The 27,028-nt window shown below is 42.6% G+C and overlaps 1 protein-coding gene across 2 annotated transcripts in view; it reads left to right on the top strand.

Annotated features, from left to right (window-relative positions):
• LOC144073518 (aldehyde dehydrogenase, mitochondrial-like) overlaps window positions 1-27,028 on the top strand; it is a 49,724-nt gene that overhangs the window by 16,096 nt on the left and 6,600 nt on the right. For both annotated transcript variants that reach the window (XM_077599440.1, XM_077599439.1), the window contains exons 5-10: window positions 7,712-7,823; window positions 11,084-11,212; window positions 13,180-13,293; window positions 15,032-15,134; window positions 22,672-22,856; window positions 26,786-26,950. In XM_077599440.1, the coding sequence (XP_077455566.1) occupies window positions 7,712-7,823; window positions 11,084-11,212; window positions 13,180-13,293; window positions 15,032-15,134; window positions 22,672-22,856; window positions 26,786-26,950 (808 nt within the window). The remainder of the gene's footprint in view (window positions 1-7,711; window positions 7,824-11,083; window positions 11,213-13,179; window positions 13,294-15,031; window positions 15,135-22,671; window positions 22,857-26,785; window positions 26,951-27,028) is intronic.

The raw sequence follows: 27,028 nt of genomic DNA, 5'->3' as shown, positions 1-27,028 counted from the left end.
TTTCATGTCTGCTGGTTTGGTCAGGAACATTTGCACTCTCATCCCGGGTTGCTCATCATGTTTCCTGTTGAGAAATGCAATCTCCCTCTGCCAACCCAAAATTAATGCGTTTCCTTAAAGTTTTTTCTTTTATGCAGACATATGCTTAGCCTCATCCTCCAGTTCCAATCGTGTAGTTAATAATGGTGTTTGGTACATTCCACTAAATTAGATTTCCATATTTTTTTTTTTTTTTTTTTTCGGAAAGAAATATGGAAACTTTTGTCAATTCAGTCAATTATTCTGTTAACACAATTTGGATGCCATTATCACAATAAATCAATAGTACTTTGGAATTTGGTATCAAGCACTGTCTTTTCAGTGCTCCTAAATTTTGCATAGCAGATTTGTTTCTCCACTTCAAATTTCACGTTTGGAGTACTGCTGCTTTTACCATTAAAATTTCATTTGACTAAACAATTTTCCATAATTTTCATCAAAAATTTGGTTTCAAATTTCTAAATCATTTTCCACCTTGATATCTGATTGATCATATCTTGATGGTCGGCCAATTTAGAAACACAAAAAGACAAACAAAACAACCATTCATTTACACTCAGTGGTCTGCAATTTTTTCATCACTGGTTAAGAGCCATCCCCAGTCTGGGGCTTCTTGGCAGCTAACCACCTTTTTGCTGTGCTATCAGCCTAATCATTCTCAAAAGAAATAGGTTAATGTTGTTTGGTTGACATTAACTGTTTGATGCTAATGCAATTAATATTCTAATAGTCATTAATATGAACCACGCTAAAGCATTTTCCACCTGTTCCGGGCAAAACAAGGAATGCCTTTTGTGCACTTAAAAACATTCCATGCCTCTTCCGTCCCAGGGAAATCATGCCTATCCTAAATCAATTATTTTATCTAAATTTACCTAATAATTTGGATAAATGCCGTTTCTGCATTGTTTTCATGTTTGATATCATTAATAATTTGGATGATTCTTAATACTTGAGTCTAAATCGCAAATCACTCTCATATTTCTAAAACCCAATAGTTAAAGCTCTGGCTGAATTCCTATCCGCTCTAAGAAGGCGGTTTTATTTAAAATAAGAGCCATTTTCTGTGCTCACTATTACCTCAATTACAATTTAGGGAAAATAACCTTTCACTATGCATTTCCTAATATAAATTTTAGTGTTTAATAAAAGACCCATAATTTTTCACTAATATATATATCACAACACTATCAACTATCTCTGTCTCTCTTGTGGTAGTCTTTCCTGCCCTTTGTTTTTGGTGTGAAGGGAGCAGTAAACTGTATGGGCGCTCCCCCCCCAGCCAGCCCCCCTCTCCTTTTGTTTGCAAAGAGTGTTTAGCTTGAGGGGGGTCCGCATCTGTGAAGGGGGGTTTCACCACCTTTTTTATCTATCTCTCCCCTTACTTTTGTTAACCATTTGTTTTGCTACCTCCTGTTTTAGTCGTGCGCTATCATGTCGTCGCTGTGCGCGGGGAGGGTTGCCCCCGCATTCCCTGGCTATGTGGCCCTCCTTGCCGCACGACCAGCAGGCCCCCTTTCCCCCCCCTCGTCGTCGTGCTCCCCGCTTGCGTGTGGAGCCTCGCACGAGGAGAGCTGAAGAGGGACCACTGTTTTTTAACAGGCCTAATATAGTTATCTCTTCTCTTTTTTGTTTAGCTACTTTCTCAACCTCTTCTATTTGCCCTGCTATTCGCAACCACGCTTTGGTTTGATCATAACCTCGTTTTTGCATTTTACTTCGTTTTTTGTTACACGATTTTTCGATTTTTTGTTGTAGTTCACGGATATCTTTTATTATTAGTCTACCGGTGAACCCATATTTTTTTCCCCAATAACGCAAGGATTCCACCGCGTCGGGATCCTCTCTATGAACTATCTTCCAGTCTTTAGACGCAAGTTCCGAGAGGAATTCCTCTTTTTTACTTGTTTTACTTTGTACTTTACCCATTTTTGAATAAAATTTAGTCCCAGTGGGTCTTTGCACCTATAGTGCACTAACACTGGGTTTAGACAACAGGATGTCGATAAATTCCTTTAGTGGTAAACTCACTTCAACCTTTTCAGGCGGAGTTTCGCGTCTACATACATCCACTAGAGGTCGACATTTGTCTCCTGTTGTTTGATATGAGATACAAATCACCAAATGGTAAAATGTATTTCCAAACACACTTTTTGCACGTTCACTCCTTTTAATTCGCAACCAAGGCTCCGCAAACCTTTACAGAGTTTAATTAGTCTTTTGCAACTAAGGGTGTCTGTTACGCCACGAATTTCTGGTTATTGTTTGTTCAATACAACTTGGACTCCGATATCCTTTACAGAGTTTAATTAGTCTTTTGCAACTAAGGGTGTCTGTTACGCCGCGGATGTTTGTTGTTTGAATTTTACCTGATAGGGCCTAGGATTCTCAGGGCTTTTATTTCTTTATTTTACAGAGTTTAATTAGTCTTTCCAACTAAAGGGGTCTGTTACGCCTTCATTCATTCCTTTTTAAACAAAATTTTACTCACGATTCTCTGCGTCCTCGGTATCCCTTCAACCTTTGGACCCCAGCCCGTAAGGAAGAAACAGTCCTAGAAAAGGATCTTTATGCTGTGGCCACAGACTTTTCTGGATCTTGCTCACCCGCTGGGATCCTTAGGTATCTTGGGATCCGGCTCGAAGGACCAATTAAATGTTGGGTTCAAACACCAGACATTTGTTTCACCAACCTGTGAAGAAGGAAAGCACAGAGAATTTGAGTTAACTTTATTCAAAAAATGAGAGGTTCTCAAGACCGTTCGCGTCTCAGCCCTTCGAAACACTCTGAAGAAAATCTCCCCTCGCCTATTCTCTTATTGTGTTTTGGGAGTGTCCAAGTTACAGGAAGTTTCAAGCTGATCAAGGGAGAGATAGTTCTCTCCCAGTTACAAAAGGTTCTTTGATCATGACCATATGCCCCCTCAAGATAACATCTTTATAGTCTTATTCCTGATATCTTGCAACCCTCACAAAACAGACAAACAGACAGGCGTCCGCCCCCCCTGGGTAGTTCCTCTTTGTTGAATAAGGTGAAACTTTCCAGGGGCCCAAGACACTCTCATTCTATTAACTAACATTTCAACAGTCATAACAGAATCAGGATAACTTATATAAAATAATTCCAACACTAGCTACTCAAAATGGCCCAGGGGGTGGTGAAGGCTGTCTCCCATTTATCTCCCTCCCGAATGCGGACTAGGTGGTAGGCTTTATGGAGGTCCAACTTGGTGAAATCGCAGGCCCTATGAAGCAGAGCAAAAGCTGAGTCAATGAGAGGCAAAGGGTACCTGTTCTTGACAATGATGAAGCAATCCTTCATTATAAAGAAGAATCCTGCCCCAACTGGGGAGGATGATGGCGGGGTGAGGCTGTGGCCAGTGCGTCAGAGATGTATCCGTCGAGATGAGGTGGGAGCGCTTTTCATGGTAAAAACCTGCAAAAGGTCGTGGTAACAGTCTGGCACCATGGCCTGGGGGCATGACCTTGGAGGAGATCTCGTGGGTACAAGAGCCAACTGGAGACACCTAGTGTAGCAAGCTGGATTCCAAGCTGTCACCTTGGACCCTGACCAGTTATTGACTGAATTGTATTCCTTTACCCATAGAAGGCCCAGAACTATGTGTGTCCAAAACATAAAAACTGGTAAACTCCTGGGGGTTTCTGGATAAACAGAGGGGTATTGGCTCTGTCCAGAGTCGTACTCTGCTCAAGGGCTGCCTGTTGAGCGTGGTGGTCTTCAAAGGAACGTCCAAAGAGTGAGTCCTGATGCCCAGTTTAGTCACCACGGAGCAGTCGATGAAGTTCTCGTCTACTCCGCAATCGACCTGGGCCGTGTGTCTGGCCCTCCCAGGAGAGAGCAGCCGGCAGCAGAAGACGGTGGGACGATTGATTAGTAGCGATGCTCACCAACCTCTCCCTCTCGGTTTGCTGACCCTTCGCTCTAAGAAAGCGAACCAGGCATAACACGTATGAGATGACTTCTCCCACTGCAATCAAAATTGAACCGAGTGGAAACGATGGGAGCGCTCCTCCGCTGAGAGCCTGGCGCATGAGTGCTACTGGACGGTAGTCATCCAGATTGTTTGCGGGTGACTTCCTGGGCACTGGGAGGATGGTGGCTGATTTTATGCAGGCTGGGATGGTGGCTTGTTCTAGTGACAGGTTGAAAATGTCAGTGAAGACTGGTGCTAGTTGGTCAGCACATGCCTTGACTACTTTCCCTGGTATTCCATCCGGTTCTGTGGCCTTCCTGGGGTTGACATCATAGAGCACAGGTCTCGTGTCTACTATCTCCACAGTGAATGGGGTGGTTTCAGAGCTTGGTGTGGGATGTATTGGAGTTTGAGGTGGTGTGACTTAGTGCTGGGCTATGAACTCAAGGCAGCCAAAAAATGTTTACTTCAGGTAAGCAACTACCTCTACATACGAGCTTAATTCGTTCCGGCACTGAGCTCATATGTCGATCTTCTCGTAACTTGAGCAAACGTTTCCCATTGAAATGAACTAAAAACAAATTAATTAGTTCCAACCCTCTGAAAAAACACCAACCCTCACGTTCGCTATGGATGGCTGTTTGCTGTTGTATTCCCTTCAAAATATTCTGAAAATGATGCACACAGGTCCTCACAATAGGGTAACGCACGACCACTTGCCAACGAGAAGTAGTCTTGAATGAGTGATCGCGGGAGCGAACAGGCTAAGGAAGGAAAAACAACAGCTCAGCCTACCCACGTATTGATTGTGGGTAATGAAGTTTTATTCTGAGAAAGGGTGCCATCGGCTCTCGGTGTTGTGTGCACGAGTATACTTCATTACCCAGAAAGCCCTCTTTTTGCCCGCGCATGCGCGGTGTGCGTTTTCTGGTCCATGTGTAGGAGAAACTCGTGTGAAGAAATCGTCCAGTGCTTGTAGATATCTGTTATACACGAAAGAGATGTGGCAAAAAAATGATGAACAGCCTCTCCCGTACTGTCTAACTTATAACTATGCCTTTTCTTGCTACTGTCACAATGAAATTCCCGAATACGGGATGAATAAAGTTATCCAATCCAATGGCATGGCCACCTGGCTTTCTCGCATCTCGAAATTTTTCTCGTATCTAGAGCGAATTATTTGCTCGAAATTTTCCTCGTATCTCGAGCATCTCATAGGTAGAGCTGCTCGTATGTGGAGGTACCACTGTACTGTATCTTTTTTTCCAAGATGGTGCCGTTCACGCGGCAGCCAGTGGCAGTAGCTCTGTACACTCTTATGTTTTTCGTGTTTTACAGCCCTTGTATCTTTTTTTAAATTACATTTTAATATTTCTTAATACATTCCTTTTTACTTTACTTTGTACTTTATACTTTTTACTTGTCAACTCTTGCTCGTTTCGTCTTTTTGCTGCTTTTCTGTCTTAATGATTTGATTTGGTGATTCATAATGATCCCATTTACTTTGATTTGCTTTGTACTTTGTGCTTTTGCTTTGTTGTTCTGCGGCCTTTGCGACTGTACTGTCTAACTTATAACTATGCCTTTTCTTGCTACTGTCACAAATGAAATTTCCCGAAAACGGGATGAATAAAGTTAACCAATCCAATCCAAATTCCTCCACTGTAAATTTGGCAGAACTCTCAAACCTAATTACAAGCACTACAATTTTTGGCCAATACGTCAGACAAGAATAATAGACCATTCTGTTCCCTGAGCATCCTTTTGGTGCATTACCCGTGGTTAGTGCATCGGCCTCACAGTTCTGGGGTCGCGGGTTTGATCCCTGTCGGTCTTCACTGTAGTTTGCATGTTCTCCCTGGTCTTGTGTGGGTTTGGGTTACTCTGGTTTCCTCCCATATTCCAAAAACATGCTGAATATGCTGATGGGACAGTATAAATTTCCCCTAGGTATGGGTGTAAGCGTGAACGATTTTCTGTCTCCTTGTGCCTTGCGAATGAGTGACCATTTCTCTACAAAAAGTGACCACTGAAGGAAGAGCACTTACAGTTGTGGTCAAAGTTTACATACACTTGTGAAGAACATAATGTCATGGCTCTCTTGAGTTTCCAGTTATTCCTACAACTCGATTTTTCTCTGATAGAGTGATTGGAACAGATATGTCTTTGTCAAAAAAACATTCATGAAGTTTGGTTCTATTATGACTTTATTATGGGTGAACAGAAAAAAGTGATCAAATCTGCTGGGTCAAAAATATACATACAGCAGTGCTAATATTTATTTGGTAACATGTCCCTTGGCCATTTTCACTTCAATTAGGCGCTTTTGGTAGCCATCCACAAGCTTCTGGCAAGCTTCTGGTTGAATCTTTGACCACTCATCTTGACAGAATTGGTGCAGTTCAGTTAAATTTAATGGCTTTTTGACATGGACTTGTTTCTTCATCATTGTCCACAAGTTATCAATGGGGTTTAAGTCAGGACTTTGGGAAGGTCATTCGAAAACCTTAATTCTAGCCTGATTTAGCCATTCCATTACCACTTTTGATGTGTGTTTGGGGTCATTGTCCTGTTGGAACACCCAACTGCCCCAAGACCCAATCTTCGGGCTAATGACTTTAGGTTATCTTGAAGAATTTGAAGGTAATCCTCCTTCTTCATGATTCCATTTACTCTGTGTAAAGCACCAGTTCCATTGGGAGAAAAACAGCCCCACAGTATAATACTACCACCACCGTGCTTGATGGTAGGTAGGCATGGTGTATTTGGGGTTAAAGGCCTCACCTTTTCTCCTCCAAACATATTGCTGGGCATTGTGGCCAAACAGCTCGATCTTTGTTTTGTCTGACCACAGAACTTTCCTCCAGAAGGTCTTATCTTTGTCCATGTGATCAGCAGCAAACTTCAGTCGAGCCTTAAGGTGCTGCTTTTGGAGCAAGGGCTTCTTTCTTGCCCGGCAGCCTCTCAGTCCATGGAGATGCAAAACACGCTTGACTGTGAACACTGACACCTGTGTTCCAGCAGCTTCTAATTCTTGGCAGATCTGCTTTTTGGTGATTCTCAGTTGAGTCTTCACCCTCCTGACCAATTTTCTCTCAACAGCAGGTGATAGCTTGCGTTTTCTTCCTGATCGTGGCAGTGACAAAACAGTGCCATGCACTTTATACTTATAAACAATTGTTTGCACTGTTGCTCTTGAGACCTGCAGCTGCTTTTAAATGGCTCCAAGTGACTTTCCTGACTTGTTCAAGTCAAGGATTTGCTTTTTCAGATCCATGCTGAGCACCTTTGACTTTCCCATTGTAGCGTTTGTGGGCGTTTGCATCCAATGAGCCCTATTTAAATGGCCTCAGGAAGTCACCAGCTTTAGTCACTCATAATCACTCACAAGAAGTTAAGAGACCATGCTATGAAGCTCATTTCACTGACACAACTTTCTAAGTCACCAAAATTGCTAATTCGTGTTGCTGTATGTATATTTTTGACCCAGCAGATTTGATCACTTTTTCTGTTAACCAATAATAGTCATAAAAGAACCAAACTTCATGAATGTTTTTTGTGACAAAGAAGTATCTGTTCCAATCACTCTATCAGAGAAAAATCTGAGTTGTAGAAATAACTGGAAACTCAAGAGAGCCATGACATTATGTTCTTCACAAGTGTATGTACACTTTTGACCACAACTGTATAATGATTTTTTTCTTTTGTGCCTGTTTGAAATAATTGCTATCTTCTCAGATACTACGCTGGCTGGGCTGATAAATGGGAAGGAAAGACCATTCCCATTGATGGAGATTATTTCTGCTACACCAGACATGAACCCATTGGAGTCTGTGGACAAATCATACCGGTAAGCTTCAGATGCATTCAGTATAAGTTAATTTGACATAAATGGTGAAAAGCAGGATACTCTTCTAGTACATTAGAAGTCTAACAAAAATGATCTGAATGATAAAGTGTGTTGATATGTAAGTGTCTTGGAAGATTGGCTTATGCATTAGCCTAACTTTACCTTGAACCACGGTAACTCCTGAGAACCTCTTAAAGCACCCGTGGGGAAAAAAAAAAAGTTTGACAAATCATGGATTCAGATTTTTCTACACAGAGTTTGCCCTTGCAATCCAGTGTTTTGATTATGGAGTTCGGTGCATGTGATTTCTTATAGTAGAATAAATTGGGGGTGATTATTGTTTAACGATATTGGTTTCATGGTGTTTCAGTCCTTCAACTGAAGCTGACTTACATAGCATTTCACACACTCAACAAACCATCATATGAAGCACAATACAACCTATTTCTGGTTTTGTTTACATCAGATGCTTCACTTTCCATTGACATGAATTCTCTAGATAATTACTTACTAAAAGTACAAAAAATGCCTATATCATCATCATTAATTGGTTGCTAAAATGAGCCAGCAATATATGGAGGCACTCTTTTCCTCTTTTTGCTGCCCAATAGAGATGATTTAAACCCCAACCACATGGTAACAATGTTTGACAACGTACCTTCTGTTGCTGACGCTGTACAGGTTTTGTGTTAATGGCTTGTTTTCTCCATTATTTTCCCATTGAAATCTGTGTTATATTAAAGGTTGCTACATTTACTTGATTTATATTTTTTGATCGCCTTTACTCCTCAACTAAAAGATACCTCAGGACATTTTTCATGGTGTATGTTCCACCATGGTTGCTGTTTATAGCTTTCTACTGTTCCATGAGTTTGTTTCATCATTGCTTGCAGTTCCTAATTAAAATTCCATTCTATGGTCTTAATCACCTTCAGAAACTGACCTCTTTAAAAATGTTGACACCTGGATCATTTCTTGTATGATTGTCTCTGGAAGTTACACCAATACAGTATTGTCATGTCTTTACACATTCTGTTCTCTAAGAATTAGGTTTCAAACTCCTCTAGGCCCATGGTGCCCCTTTGTGCAACATAATGTGCCTTTGTAACTTCAAAAGGTTGCTGTAACTCCATAGCCAAAGAAGGACAATGTTTGAGGAACCGATTCTTCTTTCACAGTCGCCATCTCAAGGCACAATAACAAAACTAGTCTTGTTCTTGTGCTTTAGCATAACCACCTGTCTGCAGAGACAATAACAGCATTTATTGATAGCTGTTGGGGTTGGATATTTTCCTTTTTAATGTTCTTAAGCAGAATAGTTGAGTACATTAGATTGCATTAAACACATCCACAACAATTTCTGGGCCTTTCATGAATTCAGTTTTCTCCCTTTGAAAATCTACACACGGAGGACAATTTAAAAATGTGTGGCTTTTTTAACAATAAAATCTAATTACTGTATATGAGATTTGGCTGCTTTTGCATCTTTTATGCTGGGGTTGAACGTTTCAGCGTGGTTAGTAGCTGTGTCTCTTAACCTGAGTCTCTTGAAAATTTACCGCATTGGGACTTTTGAGTTTGATTCTGTAGCCAGTTCACTTCATGATTATATTCTCACATTTGATGATTTTGACACACACTTGTTCTCTGTATTGTATCTCAGTTCTAGCATTTCTACATCCTCTTATAAAAAGCAAATTTCTCTGCCTTGCCTGCAGGGGAGTGACTGCAAAAAGAGGTACACAGTTATGAAAAGAACATGCACAATAATCATTGTATTATTTGTATTATACAGACGAAAACGATGCTACTTTTTCACCCCTAAAACCATTTACAGTGCTGTGAAAAAGTATTTGCCCCCTTCCTGATTTCTGTGATTTTTGCATACTTTTCACACAGGTTTCAGATCATCAAACCAATATTAGTATGACACAGAAACAACCCAAGGAAATGGAACATGCACTTGTCTGGCCCTCTGTGAAAAAGTAATTGCCCCCTGAACCTAATAATGGGTTGTGCGATAATTTGTGATGAGTCTTTCACAACGCTATGGAGGAATTTTGGCCCACTCTTCTGTGCAGAATTGTTTTAATTCTGCAATATTAGAGGGTTTTCTAGTATGAACAGCCAGTTTCAGATCACGCCGCAGCATTTCAATGGGATTTAAATCCAGATTTTCACTTGGCCACTCCAAAACCTTAACTTTGTTTTGTTTTGAGCCATTCAGAGGTGGACTGAATGGTGTGCTTTGGATCGTTGTCATGCTCCATGCTCCAAAGGCGCTGGAGTTTGAGCGCACAAACAGAGGGCTGTATGCTCTCCTTCAGAATTTGTTGGTAGACAGCAGAAGTCATTCTTCCATCAATTTCAGCAACTCATCCTTGTCCTGAGGTTGCAAAGGAGCCCCAGACCATTACACTGCCACCACCATGATTCACTGTTGGTATAGTGTTCTTTTGAGGGAATGCTGTGCCATTTTTTTGCCAAATGTAACGGGCTGCACACCTTCTATTAAGTTCAACTTTTGACTCATCAGTCCACAGAATGTTTTTCCAAAATTGTCGAGGATCATCAAGATGTTTTTTGGCAAACGTAATACGAGCCTTTATATTCTTGTTGGATAGCAATGGTTTTCGCCTTGGAACTCTGCCATGGATGCCAGCTTTGGCCAGTGTTTTTCTTATAGTAGAGTCATGAACATTGACCTTAACTGAGACCAGCGAGGCCTGGAGTTCTTTCTAGGTTCTTTTGTGAACTCCTGCATGAGTCGTCATCGTCTCACTCTGAGTAATTTTAACTGGCACTCAATGTTACTTTCCAACTATGACTTGTTTTATTGAGTTTTCTTTCAAAACTACAAACTGGTTGACTTTAAATTTCAAGTTGAAGTGTTTCATTGTTGTCCTTTCACTGTTTTTATTAAACTTTTTCAGTAAGCATTAAGCATTACAATCATTATCTTTCAGCCATTTCTGTTGCCTCAAACAGAAAACTTAAGCCACTACTTTGCTCACTTAAAATCTGGTAGATTGTGAGATGTGGGAGCCTGATACACTATTTAAACTTTGGAAAAATTTCAAAGACCAAAACTAGGATGTGCAAAAATGTTGCACTGTTCTGTGTGAAATGTAATCTTTTAAGGTGGACTGTAAAGGCTTTGTTTTCAAACCGGAGTCATAATATTTGCAATGTGAGATCAAACCATTGAGGGGTCATGCAAAGTGGTAAAATTTTGTTTGCTCTTCCTTTTCTCTTTGCAGTGGAACTTCCCCCTCTTGATGCAGGCGTGGAAACTTGGCCCCGCTCTTGCAACCGGTAACACTGTGGTGATGAAAGTTGCTGAGCAGACCCCGCTTACCGCTCTCTATGTAGCCAACTTGATAAAAGAGGTACTTTGTCCATCTTGCAGACTATAACAATCTTTACTATGGGGGGAAAAAGCTGCTACTTCACCGTATTCTGTTGGACCTTCATTGTTTAAAGTAATTATTCATTCATTTTCTGAAGCACTTATCCTCACAAAGGTTGTGGGTGTGCTGGAGCCTTTCATTCATTCATTTTCTGAACCGTTTTATGCAAACTATGGTCGCGAGGGCTGCTGGAGCCTATCCCAGCTGACTTCGGGCCAGAGGCGGGGGACATCCTGAATCGGTGGCCAGCCGATCGCAGGGCACGAGGAGACGGACAACCATTCACTCTCACACTCATGCCTAAAGGCAAATTAGAGTGTCCAATCAGCCTACCATGCATGTTTTTGGAATGTGGGAGTATCTAGAGAAAACCCACACAGGCCTGGGGAGAACATGCAAACTCCACACAGGTGGACTGACCTGGATTTGAACCCAGGACCTCAGAGCTGTGAGGCCGATGCACTAACCACTTGCCCCACCGAGCCACACCAGTATAAATATTAGCTTTATATTTCTGGTAGGTTTATTTTTTACATATCTAATTTATGGAAGTGTTTTCCTCTTTCATATAATTCAAAAGTATTAAAAGTAGAATAAGAAAAGGAGTGCAGTGACATTACCCCTATCAAAGATTATATATTATAATTACATATATTCCAGAGAAAAAGTCGTGGCAGCAGAAAGCTTCCTCTTGTCCATTTTCTGTTTCGCTCAAATGGACAGATTATGATATACAATCCCGGAGCAATAAAGATAATTATAAACACCTAGACTTAGCACGTCTATTATGAAATGAACAGTTTAAATACAGGCCGGCCTGGATCACGATGATACCTTCGGGAAGATTCGATCATGACTTGGATCAGGGGTGCCCATTATGTAGATCGCACAACAATAACATTTTAATCCCCCTCCTCTGTCTGTTTCCTTAGCTTGGCTCTTATGAATTTGGCATGTCCTCAGTAAGCTTTAGCCTGAATCGACAGTGGATTTTTACCCCCGGTCCCTACCGCTCCCATACATGTTGATAGACTCTAATGAAAGGTATATCAATAAATATAATTGCTGAGCTTTGTCTGTAGCCTGTAAAATAAGATAGATCGTGGAAGGTTAACTCCTTGAAAAGTAGATCTTGGAGCAAAAATGTTGGAGCACCACTGATTTTGATTATGCAGATGAAAATAGGAAAGGTAGTGTTAACCACTAGTTGGCCCTGTAAGGCCACTTGCCCGACCTAAGCCAGTGGAAATTACATGCCCAGCTGTGTACCAGTACCACAACAATTTATCAGCAATGATGGCCGTAATACTGTAGGAGAGCAGCTCCGATTCATATCATAGAAAAAAATAGCAGTCACAGACACCCAGTGAATATGCCAAGCAATATGAAAATGAAGAGTGAAATGAACAATTTTATGTGAAATAATGGAAATAACAGCATTAAAAAAAATGAAAACAGCATAAAAAAAATTATGAAAATATATTTTTTACCATAATTTTGAGAGAAAAAATTCCACCATCAAGTGTAAGGGTTATTGAAGCACAATAACGTTTTTACATGTAGTTTATGATTTTTACAGTAATATTCTGGGAACAACAGCTGAGTCCCAGTGATAGACAGATGGATGGAAAGATTAGAATCTTAAAATAAAACAAACGAAAAGAACGCAGTGCCTTTACAAAAAAATAAAATAAAAATAAAAATTGCACTTAAATTATTATTACGTCACCAAAGGACATACCCTCCATTTTTCTGCAATGTGTTGCAAATGCCACCCACTGCCATGTAAGGAACATGAGTACATAGTTGAACAGTGATGATTCCATTTACTTGATAACCATTGTATTCTTTGACTAAAGATGATAATGTTAAGACAAAATACAAACATGCTCAATTTTCTCCTAGTTGTTTCAATAGTTTACTAAGAATTAACATTTTATTTTCAGGTGGGGTTTCCAGAAGGTGTGGTTAATATTTTGGCTGGCATGGGGCCTACAGCCGGTGCTGCTATCGCAAGACACATGGATGTTGATAAAGTGGCCTTTACGGGATCAACAGAGGTAGAAACAAGCCCTCCCCGCTTCCCAACTTTTCTCAATGATTCAAAAAAATAGAATGAAAATCACAATATGCCAACTAATCCGTTACCTTGGTATTGTCGAAAAAAATGACACTGACAAAATGGTCTTTCACGGCACATCTCGCTAACTGCTGAGTGCAACGACATGTACCGATATGATATAATAGGTGTTAGGTTCATCCAATTGTAGGTTTATCCTTAGGTTTTTCCAATTCAGCTTTCAATAAAAAAGGCATCTGTAGTCACATCATCATTTAATTCTTGCAAGAAGAGAATACATCCGGCCGCTCGCCCCACAAGATTATTCTAACGAGTGGCATTATGTCCTGCCCATTTAAGGCTTCAAATCAAAACAATTACAAGGTTATCGACTCGATCCAATTGCGTAAGCAAGAAACAAAACAATTCCATAATCAAGCAAACCTAGCGTCAAACTAGCGTCACAAATTAAAACAATATGCTTGATAGCCATCCGCTGAAACCAACAACAATTTAAGCGTCCTTCACAGATCTTCATTGCGAACTTGCATCTGGGGAAAGGGTTGAGGCGTATCTTCCAGTAATCAGTCCTCGGAGCAAGGACTCAGTGTATTGTTTTATGTCTTTGCGAACTTGTATCTCTCGCTGGACCCAGCTGTCCTGGAGAGCGACCTTGGCGTAAGCGTTTGTCTTCACATATTAATTCAACTCTAACATAAAAGCGATCAACACATATATATATATATATATATATATATATTGTTTAATATAGTTACACATTTAGGATGAGCATTACTATTCCTAATAAGCAAATATATTGATTAATATAGTAAGCATGTATATTATAAGGCTTTATATTCATTGCAAACACATTTATAATAATGATTACTCCAACATTCCCCCCTATATTATAAATTTGCACATGATCCCCTTAATAAAACTTCCTTTCAGCTTTATTCCATTAATTCCAAATGAACATATAGTAACGTCCCAGAATGAACCCAACATTAGGGAATAAAGATCCTGTATGCCTTTGTATTGCGTGTTGAGAGGAAAGGTTTATTTGAAACGGGGAAAGATTAATGATCCTTGGTAATTTATGGTAGTATTAGATTGTTTGCTTTTCAGTTGCGACAGTTGGAAAAATGCTCTATATCTAAAAGTGAGTCTTTGTTTTATTACACAAATCAAAGCTCAGTTATGAATGCTTTTTATTTTGTTGTTGACATCCTGATATAGCCCTGGTAATTTATGGTATTAGATTGTTTGCTTTTCAGTTGTGACAGTTGGAAAAATGCTCTATATCTAAAAGTGAGTCATTGTTTTATTACACAGATCAAAGATCAGTTATGAATGCTTTTTATTTTGTTGTTGACTTTCTGATATTGCCCCACTTGCATTCGTTGTGAAAGTGTGTGCTGTGTAATCTAGAGGTGTATATAAATATTACATAAACTGCTGTAGATTGAGAACAAACAAGAAAATGAATGTCACTCAACAAGACTGACTATAAAAAAATACAAACGTTCTTAAACTTTGACATTGACGCGTAATTTACAGTTTCGGTGAACTATCTGTTGTCTTTGATCCAAAATTAGCTTGGCTAAATAAGTAAAAATATTTTTGCCTATGTTCCATATTGAATTCTTGTTATCAAGACTAAGTCTAAAATCCCAACAATATTCAAGAAACGAGAGATGTTACCGCAACAGATTGTTGTATGTTTGTTTTTCCGTCAGGTTGGTCATCTAATCCAACAGGCTTCAGGCAACAGTAATCTGAAAAAGGTCACTCTAGAACTTGGAGGAAAAAGTCCCAATATCATCATGTCTGATGCAAAAAGTAGGAGTTTTTTTGTTTTGTTTACAATGTCATCTTTTTTGGTTCATAGTCTATTTTAATTATAAAAATACTTTAAAAGCATTGAATTATAATTCATGTAATTAAGGTCTACATTTTCTGTTAAGTCATTGTTGGTGTTAAATTTTGGCAGTACATTTATTGCTGATTGGACTACACTGAGTACTACAGTACTTAAAGTATTTACAATATATATATATATATATACATATATATACACATATATACACATATATATACACATATATATACATATATATACATATATATACACATATATATACATATATATATATATATACATATATATACATATATATATATATATATATATATATATATATATACATATATATACATATATATACACATATATATATACATACATATATATATACACATATATATATATACACATATATATATATACATATATATACATATACAGTGTTACCTCGACATACGATCGTAATCCGTTCCGAGACTGAGATCGTATGACGAAGTTCTCATAACTCGAGCGGACGTTTCCCATTGAAATGAATGGAAAAAAAATTAATTTGTTCCAGCCCTCTAAAAAAAACACCAAAAACAGGATATTGGATTGGAAAAAATGTTTTATTTCTTCTAATTCCCCATCTATTAACAAAGTAACAAATAACTAGTGGTTTAATAGAAATAAAATGTGTTTAATCTAACTAAAATTGGGTGGATTTCGCCGAGGGGAGAGGGGCACAAAGGGGGCGGGGGGCTTCGGGGTTTTTTTTCCACACAACGCACTCGTAAACGGAACAAACACTCCACCCTCACGTTCGCTATCGATGGGCTGTTTGCTGTTGTACTATTCCCTTCAAAATATTCCGAAAATGATGCACACTAATGTCCTCACAATCGGATAACGCACGACCACTTGCCAACGAGCAGCAGCCTTTTATCAGCGATCACTCCGCTGCTCATCTTCTTCTTCTTCTTTTTCACCTCAGGCGCCTGAGGATTACCCTCAGCAGCGCTAGAGCTGCCACTGGAACACGGATTAGTTCATCCAGGGAGTTGCCCAGGCCGCGATGGTAGCGTTCGGTCATTAAGGCCGGACACCGGAGCCATAGGTGTTCAGACGACTCTGTTTCCTCGTCGCACAGGCGGCAGCGATCCGAGTCGGATTTCCCCACAAGGTGGAGCCAACGGCGGAGCAGGGGGTGGTGTCCACTGCGGAAACGAATCAGGTCTGTGCGGTCTCCTTTCGATAGGGCAAGTTCTTCCTCTGTGACTTTCGTAGTGTAGGTCTGCAAAAGGCAGGGGTGGGAGAGGGGGGGAGCGATCTTCACGTTGGATGATGGCACGTCTTGTGGCTGCGTCCGGGGAGGTCTGGGTTTGGTCATCTGACGAGCCAAGTTTAGCTAGGACGTCGGCCAGGTCGTTACCGCATATGTTGCACTGGCCCGGGATCCACAGTAGCTGCAGTCGCTAAGGCGGAGGGAAAAGGCCGATGTCACCCTGAAGTCTCCGAATGCAGGGGTCTTGCGTGTGGGGGTTTCCCATAGCTTGGACCAGCGATTTGCAGTCACTGAGGATGATTGATGTCTGCCAGTCTGCTGTTTCCCTCAGCCAGGAGAGTGCCTCGATCAGTGCCACTTTTTCAGAGTGGTAGGAGCTGCTGCGGGTGCCAGTGGCACCATGCCATTGGTGGATGATTGCAGTCTCCTTAATGACGACGAAACCTGCACCACCGTCCGCAGTGCCTTCTTTGGTGGATCCATCTGTGAAGATCTGTAGGTCCGGTTCTCCCATGCTTCTGATGAGCTCCTCGGCCTTATCTCTTTGGATGATGGTCGGCATGTGTTTAGAGACTGCAGTAAAGGCAGTTTGGATGGGGGGGGGTAATAGCCAGGGTGGGCAGGGGTGGGAAGAGTGTGTACAAGGGGTATGGAGTTCAAGAGCGGTAAGACGGGGGAGGGTCGAAGATCGCCAGTCTGGCTTCTTTTGTAACCGCATTTTGACGTTTTCATGGAGAAGGCAGTGTCGGGGATCAGAAGGATCCAGACATCCGCTTTAAGAAGTGCTTGTAAATTGAGGCGGGATGACAGGGGTGTAAGATGTGCCTCATGTAGGACTGCTTCGGTGGGGGTAGACCTGAGGTGGTGGGTTATGGCGCGGGCTGCTTCCAGTTGGGCAGTTTCAAGGGATTTGAGGTGAGTTTGGGCCAGCCAGGGGGCCCATGCCGGTGCTGCGTACTCTGCGAGACTTCTCTGGGTGGCAATATACACCGTTCTAAGGTCGTTTGGTTGCCAACCCCAAGATGTGCCACTGAGTTTGCGGAGGAGATTCGTTCTTTTGGACATGATTTGGCGGACTTTTTTCGCTTGCTCTGCAAACGTGAGTTGTCGGTCGAAGGATACGCCAAGGAAAGTGGGGGTGGGGTTATGCTTGAGGGTGGGGTTATGCTTGAGGGCGGCGCCATTTATTAAGATCTTTGGTTGCCATTTGGCCTCAGCTGAGTCCAGGCTGAAAAATGACGCCTCACACTTGGTGGTGTTAAGGTTTAGGTGTGCCTCGGAACTCCACCTCCAGACTTTTTCAACCTCCGCTTGAAGTCTGCTTTCCACCTCCTCTTTGTTCCTACCCCGACAAGCAAGAGCCAGATCGTCTGCATAGGCGCTGAGCAGGGTGGAATCGTTGAACTTGTCGAGGAGGTCATTAATGTAGATGATGAATAAGAGGGGCGACAGGACCGAGCCTTGGGGGAGCCTTTCTTTGAAGGTTCTGCTCCTGCCGACGGTATTGTTGATCCTGACCCTGGCTGTGCGATTTGTGAGCCAGTTGGCGGTCCATCTAATGAAGCGGTAGGGGACCCCCAGGTCTGCCATTTTTTGTAAGAGACCTGTTCTCCATACCTGGTCGAATGCCTTGCTGAAGTCAAAGAAAGTTGCAAGCGTGCGTTGTCGTTGAGTAGACTGGAAGCCATCAGAGATGAACTGCGACAGTCGCAGGGCCTGGTCCGTCGTGCTGCTTCCCTTTCGAAAACCGGCTTGCCAATGGCTGAGAAGCTGTTTATCTTGCAACCACCAGGCGAGACGGTTCACGATGAGCCGTTCCATAGTTTTGCTAAGCATAGAGGTGAGGGCGATGGGTCTGTAGTTCCCAACATCCTTTGGTGACTTCCCTTTTTTGAGGAAAGGGATGATGGTGGCCACTCGCCAAGCTTGTGGACACCACCCCTCTAGCCAGCTGGTGTTGACGATATGGAGTAGTTCGGGAGGATGTTTGCCGGGAGATTTTTTAGAAGGTCCGGGGCTATGTCGTCGGGTCCAGCTGCCTTACCCGCTTTAAGTTGGGACAGCGCTGTCTGCAGTTCAGTATCGGTGAACGGGAGCTCGAGGACTTGTCGCGGTGAGCCAAGCAGTCTGCGGGTAGCTGTACGTAGAGAACACACTGCTCGTCTGCTCCGCTTGTCACTCTTGCGTCCGCTGACCGAGGCATATTCCCTGATAAATGCTGTTGCCTTGGTTCGGTCACTCACGTACTCCTTGTTCTTGTAGACCAGGGACTCGCCAGATTGTTGTGTTTTGGTGCCTGAGAGGGATTTTACTAAGGCCCAGGCTTGTCCCGTAGATCTTGTCTCGGCGATCTTGGCGAGGTGTAAGCGCCATGCGTTTCTTTTCGCTTCAGTAGTTTTTTGTTTGATCTGTTGACAGAGTGCCATCCATTCTTTCCTATTTTGTTGGAGGTCTCGACGTAGTCGATTCCTTTCGCGGATGAGGTCCTTCAGGTCCTGTGTCAACCATGGGAGCTCCTTCTGGCGGATAACTTTGACCGGTATTGTAAGTGTTGCTGCCTCTTTCATGTGTTGCACTAAGAGGGAGAGTTTTTCCGGGGCTGTGGCTGCTGCGGAGATTAAGGGTAGGCGATCTATGAGGATGGTACGATACCTCTTCCAGTCAGCTTTCGAGAAGTTGGGTCGTACTCTTCTTTGTTGGCATTCGACACGGAGAGCACGGTTCCACCTAATCAGAATCGGTCTGTGGTCGGAGGTCATCTCGTCGATGGGTTCCCATTGCAGATGTTCGGCCGTGGTGGGGTCAGCGATCGTTAGGTCGGGGGCACTCATGCCTGCTCCTTGTTGGTATCTGGCAGTCCGTGTCCACACTCCGTCATTAAGGAGAGTTAGGTCATGGTCATCGACCCATTGATGGATTGCGTTACCCCTGGGATCTGTCTTGGCAAGAACATCCCAGGTCGGGTGGTGCGCGTTGAAATCCCCGCAGATCAGGCCATGCTCCGTGGGGAGCCGGTTTAACCAGGAGAAATCTTGGGGGGCTGGACAATAATCCGATGTCGCCGGGGGGATGTAGGCGTTGACCAGTGAGAGGTGCCGCCTGCGGGCGATGGGAATGTGGATATGCTGGAGTTCGAGGGGACCTGATGGGGACGCTGGAAGGATGGAGTAGCGGATGCCGCATCTCAGGTAGACAAGGAGACCCCCGCCTCGTCGCTGTTTTGTGCCTGAGCCCTCACGGTCTTGGCGAATCACGTTATAACCGTCGAGCTGAGGCGTCGGGTCTTCAAGTCCCAGTTTTGTTTCCTGGAGGAGGATGTCAATTTTTAGACGTGCCGTCACCTCTTTCAGTTCGGTAGTCTTGGTGTCCAGGTAGTTACAGTTCCATTGAAGGATGGTGAGACCGGCTTTCCGTGCCTCCGGTAGATCGGCAATCCTATCTGTGGGTTGTTGAGGGTGGGAGGGTTTCAGGTTCAGGCAGCTCTGGCAGCACCAGTTATTGTTCCTGCGAAGTATGGTTAAAGCGTGTCTGGTTTCAGGGGCGCATTTGAGGTGGAATCCACGTTTGCAGGATCTACACGTCAGGGGAGAGCGTGAAACGATTAATTTGTTATTACAGGTGTAGCAGTTTGCGTTTATAGGTTGGTGTATTATGGCTGTTTGGTGTGTGGGGGATTGTTGTGTCAGGGGTGGTGAACAGGTCGGGCATAGCCAGTTTGCATTAGTTTGGGAGCGAGGTAGTCCAGAGCAAGAGCGGTGGGATTTGTTGGGGCAGTTCGAGCAGGGGATGGGGAAGATGTTAGGGGAAAAGGAGATTTTTCAGATGCAGCATTTTTCTTTCTGTCCCACGTAGGCTGTGCGCGGAAGTGACGGCACGACGGCATTTCCGGAACAGGATCCGCAGAGAAAGCCTTGATGACTCTTTATCTGTGTTCGGGTCAGGCCGCTAAAGGTCCTGTGGAAATTTCGTCTGCAAGCGTTGCAGACCAGTGGGGTGAAGTCACGACGGATCGTCTTAGAGCATCCCGGGCAGGAAGGTCCCGGGTTCTCCTCGACGTCGCCTGCCCTTAGGAGGAGTAACCGGAGGTGTGGGGCAGGGCGGACATCTCCGGCCGGATGAAAAACATAGGGTGCCATGTTCCTGGGTGACAGCTCTGGGTGGTTGTGTTGGATTCACAGGCCGCGGCGGGCGGCCTCTCGGGAGACACCTCGTGAAGGTTCCAACTGTTGTCTCCCCTCCGCTGCTCATGGGAGCTTCGGGGGCGCTGGCTAGCGGCTTCCTTTTAGCTTGTAGCATCTGTGTTCGCATCCCCTCGAACGGCGCCTATGATAGAGTTGCTACCGGGGATGCTATTGCGGGGAGTTGCGAGCCAGTGCCCCTGATGTTCTTATGAGCAGCCAACGAGCAGCAGTCTTTTATCAGCGATCGCTCCGCTGCTCATGGGAGCTTCGGGGGCGCTGGCTAGCGGCTCCCTTTTAGCTTGTAGCATCTGTGTTCGCATCCACTCGAACGGCACCTATGATAGAGTTGCTACCGTGGATGCTATTGCGGGGAGTTGCGAGCCAGTGCCCCTGATGTTCTTATGAGCAGCGAACGAGAAGTAATATAATACTCCTCGTATTAGATAAAAATAACAGGAAATGCAGCAGCTGAGCTTACCCACGTATTGATTGTGGGTAAAGTTTTATTCTGAGAAAGAGTGCCATTGCCTGTCGGCGTTGTGTGCATGAGTATACTTCATTACCCAGAAAGCCCTCTTTTCCCCGCGCATGCGCGTTGTGCGTTTCCTGGTCTGAATAACTCATTCGGTGCTCGTAAATATTGTTATACACGAAAGATATGCAAAAAAAGACAGTGCCATGGCCACCTGGCTTGGTCGCATGACGAAATTTTGATCGCATAACGGGCGAATTATTCGATCGAAATTTCCGTCGTAAGACGAGAATATTATATGACGAGCGGTCGTGTGACGAGGTACCACTGTATATATATATATATATATACATATATATATATATATATATATACATATATATATATACATATACATATATATATACATATATATATACATATATATATACACACACATACATACATATACATATATATACATATACATATATACATACATACATATACATATATATATATACATATACATATATATATAATTGTAAATACTTTAAGTACTGTAATACTCATAGTGTAGGTGAATTACAACCAATAAAATTATCTTTTTATATATATATATATATAAATAAAATTGTAAGTACTGTAGTACTCAGTGTAGTTCAATCAGCAAGAAATGTCCTGTCAAAATTAGACTAGAGATGCGAAAAAGATCCAAGTTAGGAAATTCCCTAAAAAGTAAATGCATTTCCTTATCCGTTATTTTATTTTGAAAATATTGCCACAGATGCATTGATTCTCACTTTAGAACATCGCTAACCTTTCATTTCTTCGCTCTGATTCTCATATGACAATAAAATCATTCGATTCAATTCAATTGGCTGTCTCACAACAACCACTATCCATGTTTCAAGATTCTCTCTTAAATACCTGTCCACCTCAGCTAAATGCTCCCCTTATTAATGATTGCAATTCCCCTTAAGCGAACGTGGAACATTTTCAAACACACTCGGACGCGCACACACACAGGGCACACATAAAAGTCTAAAATGTACTACAAAGTGGACGGCTTTCGGCCATGGTAGAACGGGCTCTTGCTGCCATCTGGTGGACAAACGCGGGTATCACCTCCCATTATAACGGCCGTGGAGGGAACTATTTCAGCGGAGCAATGCACATTTTCACATGCGTTATTTATTTTAAGACATGAATAAATCATTTCCTTATAATTTTCTCTAACTTGTTTGTTTCCTCATATCTTTCATAAAAAATTGGGACACTGACCAATTTTAAAGGGTTTAGTTGGTAGTTGTGTGAGGACCGTGGAACGAATTAGAGAATTTACATATAAAGTACTGCTCTACTTACGAAATTTTCAAGTTACGAAAAAAGTTCTGGAACCAATTAATTTCGAAAGGAGAGGTACGACTGTCACTTGCAAAAGTTTTGATGGGCATAGTGAGGTGGATTATAATGCATTTGTTTACGTCCGCTATATATCACAACTTAACAAACGTCCTTGGCTCTCTATTTTTAGACACCTCAATCAAGATTTATTTTAATCATTTTCTTTTTTCTTTTGTCAAATGATAAAATTTTGTCTTTTTACTTCTCAGTGGAAGATGCTGTGGAACAGGCGCACTTTGCTTTATTTTTCAACCAAGGCCAATGTTGTTGTGCTGGCTCCCGGACGTACGTCCAAGAAGATATCTACGACGAGTTTGTAGAACGCAGTGCGGTGAGAGCTAACAGCCGAGTGGTGGGCAACCCGTTTGATTTAAAGACTGAGCAGGGTCCTCAGGTGAGTTCTGGTTATGATTTTCTTGGGTTTTATTTCATATTACAAGTATTTGCTGTATTTATAATAATAATAATAATAATCGGACATAGGCCATGTCGTCATTACCACAACACAAAAAGCCTACTTGTCATCACACGCAGAAACTGCGTGTGACGAAATTGATGGTGCTTCTCCATAAGCTACGTTTAATCGGCAAAAGACCTAAATAAGTGTAAGTTACGGACTTGTAATTTGACATTCCGCTGTTGTGGATACAGGTCGCTTACCTCTCGATTACCGCACACTGTCTGCCACTTACCTTCCTTCAAGTCAGCTAGTAGGAGGCAGATCACCAACCAAACATCTATTCATATGCCGCAGAAGGGAATGTGTGTATGTTAGCGCGAGTTTAGATGTCTGATGGATGTGGGGAAAAAACTGTCCTTAAGCCTATTTGTCCGAGCTTTGTGGGACCTATAGCGTCTGCCAGAGGGCAGCAGCTGGAACAGATTGTGACCAGGGTGGTAAGGGTCCCCTATGATGTGCTTGGCTCTGCTGAGGTAACGCGGGCTGGCAATGTCTTCAAGTGAGGGCAGAGAGCAGCCGACAATCCTCTGGGCAGTGTTAATCACTTTCTGCATGGCCTTTTTGTCTGCCGCCGTGCTTCCAGCGTACCACACTGTGATGCCGTACGCCAGGATGCTCTCTACAGTGGTTCTATAGAAGGTTCTCAGAAGATTGGAGCCCAAGTTGTTCTTCCTGAGCACCCTGAGGAAATGGAGTCGTGTCTGAGCCTTCTTCACCACTGCCGTGGTGTTTGTAGACCATGAGAGCTTGTCCGTGACGTGGACCCCCAGGAATTTAAAGGACTGGACCCTGTCTACACATACTCCATTTATGAGGAGTGGGGCCAGATCTGTGCCGTGTTTGCGAAAGTCCAAGATTATTTCTTTAGTTTTCGTGGTGTTCAGTGTGAGATTGTTCACCGAGCACCACGAAGACAAATTGTTGACCTCATCTCTGTAAGCCGACTCATCCCCTCCTGAGATGAGTCCGACCACAGTGGTGTCGTCAGCGAATTTGATGATGGCGTTAGACTGGTGGGTGGGTGCACAGTCGTAGGTGTACAGGGAGTACAGAAGAGGACTCAGTACACAGCCTTGAGGGGAGCCAGTGCTTAGTGTAATGGAGGAAGAGAGGTGGGGACCAAGTCTAACAGTCTGTGGGCGGTTGGTCAAGAAGTCCTTTATCCAGCAGCAGATTGAAGAGGATAGTCCAAGGTGGGAGAGTTTGTCAGTCAGAATGTCCGGTTTTATGGTATTGAAGGCTGAGCTGTAGTCAATGAAGAGCATCCTCACGTAGTTCCCAGGGTGTTCCAGATGGCTCAGTGCTGTATGAAGAGCAATGGCAATAGCATCATCAGTGGACCTGTTTGCCCTATAAGCAAACTGGTGAGGGTCAATTGAGGGAGAGAATGTATTCCTGATATGGCGGGCTACCAACTTTTCAAAGCACTTCATGATCACAGGCGTGAGGGCAACAGGCCTATAATCATTCATGCTGCCAATGGTTGGCTTTTTGGGGACAGGGATGATGGTGGCAGATTTCAGACAAGATGGAATGATGGATAGTTGCAGGGAACAATTGAAAATATTTGTGAAGACTCCAGCCAGCTGGTCAGCACAGGCTTTGAGCACCTTCCCAGGTACTCCGTCAGGGCCCGCAGCCTTCCTGGTGTTCACAGACCGCATTACCAGTCTCACTTCCTGTTCCCGGAACGTCAGTGCATTGCTGCAGGGTGGTGGTGGGGGTGTTGAGACTGGGCCTGATTTGTCAGTCTCAAAGCGGGCAAAGAAACGGTTCAAATTCTCCGCTAGTGAGGCATCTGCATTAACAGACATAGTATTGTTGTTGTAGTTGGTAATATGGCGTATTCCTTGCCACATCTTCTTTGGGTTATTTTCTGTGAAGTGCTCCTCAATTTTTTTGGTATATGCTGCCTTGGCCTTTTTAATGCCTCTTTTCAGCTCAGCTCTGGCAGCGCTATATTTTATCTTGTCCCCTGATCTAAAGGCGGAATTACGGCATTTGATGAGTGCCTGTGTCTCATTGGTCATCCAGGGTTTTTGGTTAGGAAATGTTAATAACATTTCAAATGTAATTGAGATATTAGTTATCTGTTATTTGTAGCAGTGTTTGGTAGCTGTACAACAGCAGTCATATTACAGGAAATGGGACAGTGTGAGACTGTTGTTCTGGTGTGTATTCATCCAACGGGTCCTTATGTAAGAGGAGTGTCAAGGCCAATGTTTTGGGTTTCCTTAAAGCTGCGACCATGTTACAGTACAATATAGGCAGTTTTAGAAAGATAACCTCACCTCACCCTAAGCCAAAACTGTCAATTGAACATAAGGACAGCTATTAAGTTACAATTCACAATGAAGTACAAATTTCCTCTGGTATCAGTAGGACGAGTGCCAGGTACATGAGCATAAAAACAGTGAATGAGGGACAATAGCATGTATCTCAACAAGGGAAGTTTATACATCACTATACGGGTTAATCAACAATAGCGCAAGTGCTGCACCCTTCTGTTATCGTGAAACATCTGATAATTAAATTAGTTCCAGACATAATTTGATGTTTTATGACCTGATAAGACTCACACTAAGCAGTGTTGGGAACTTTCATTTTGTAGTTCAAGATTAATTCAAAATGAACACTGGGTCCCATTTTAAACAGGCATACTCAATGAACATTCATTCATTGAAGGTACAGGTAGTTGCACAATACTGCCATTAACTGCAACCTGTTTAAGCATTTCTGCTTAAAACAGCTGTCAGATAATGGATGGGACTTTTTCAAGGGAGTACAGTGGTACCTTGAGATACAAGCTTAATGCGTTCCGGGACTGAGCTCGTATGTCGATTCACTCATATCTCAAATCAACGTTTCCCATAGAAATGAACTAAAAACAAATTAATTTGTTCCCACCCTCTGAAAATAACACCAAAAACAGGATATTACAATGGAAAAACATTTCTATTGGTTGTAATTCACCATCTACTAACCGAGTAACAAATAACTAGTGGTTATGATGTTTAATAATAAAATGAGGCATTATTTTATACAATGGGGAGTTTGTGAATGGGGAGAGAGCGAGCGAAAGAGAGTCAGCTGACGGATGCGCTCATAACGTAACAAACTTCAAATTTAACTTAAATGAACTTAGATTCCTATACACACACACACTTAAAAAAAGTTTTAATCTTACGTTACACTAAATTTAAACCTTCTTTTGCAATAACCAAGGCAAAGAAGTTCATGTATTCCACCGCAGCTTTCGGGGCGAATGTCCTGCTTCTCCATACGTATTGACGAGCCAGCTCAGTCACGCATATACTATTTTTTTTCGATTATTTCGTGCTTAATATCGATTGCCATCATTCGCCTTTTCTCCGCACTACCCTTCATTGCACTGACTTGCTTTGGATCCATCGTGTTTCCCTTAATTCTGCACTGACTAATGCAACAATAATAATAATAATCGGAAATAGGCCCTGTCGTCATCATCAACAACAAAAGCCTACTTGTCATCACACCCAGAAACTGAGTTTCTGAGCCTTCTTCACTACTGCCGTGATAACATCAACAAAAACGGGGAAAAATGCCACGCTCCGCCCAGTGCTCGTAGAGATCTTTGGATGAGGGAGATGAGGCGAGAGAGACAGTGCGGTGAAATTATAAAGCAGCCTCTCGCAGGAGGTCGATACAAAGAAAACTGTAAAAGATCTAGCGGTACTTGTTTAATTGAACTCATTACAGGATGGTAGGCATGCCGGATATTTAACTTTTGGTAGAATACCAAGGATTGAAAATCTTAAAGCAAGGAAAAATATTGGAATAATGTGTTTCACCTTTATGTTATGTTATGCTTCTTTGGGGTGTAGGTGGATGAAGAGCAGTTCAAAAAGATTTTGGGTTATATCAGCACTGGGAAAAGGGAAGGCGCTAAACTGATGTGTGGAGGCGCCGCGGCTGCTGACAAGGGATATTTCATCCAACCTACTGTGTTTGGAGATGTTGACGACAACATGACTATTGCCCGAGAGGAGGTTTGTCACCACCTTATTTTCACCCTAATACACTTTTTGTTTAAAAGTGCTATGAAATGATTCAGTAAGTGACTTCAA

The sequence above is a fragment of the Stigmatopora argus genome, chromosome 4 (assembly GCF_051989625.1).
Source record: "Stigmatopora argus isolate UIUO_Sarg chromosome 4, RoL_Sarg_1.0, whole genome shotgun sequence".
NCBI lineage: Eukaryota > Metazoa > Chordata > Actinopteri > Syngnathiformes > Syngnathidae > Stigmatopora > Stigmatopora argus.
Note: the sequence above shows the minus strand (reverse complement) of the source record. Positions and strands in the feature narration are given on the sequence as shown.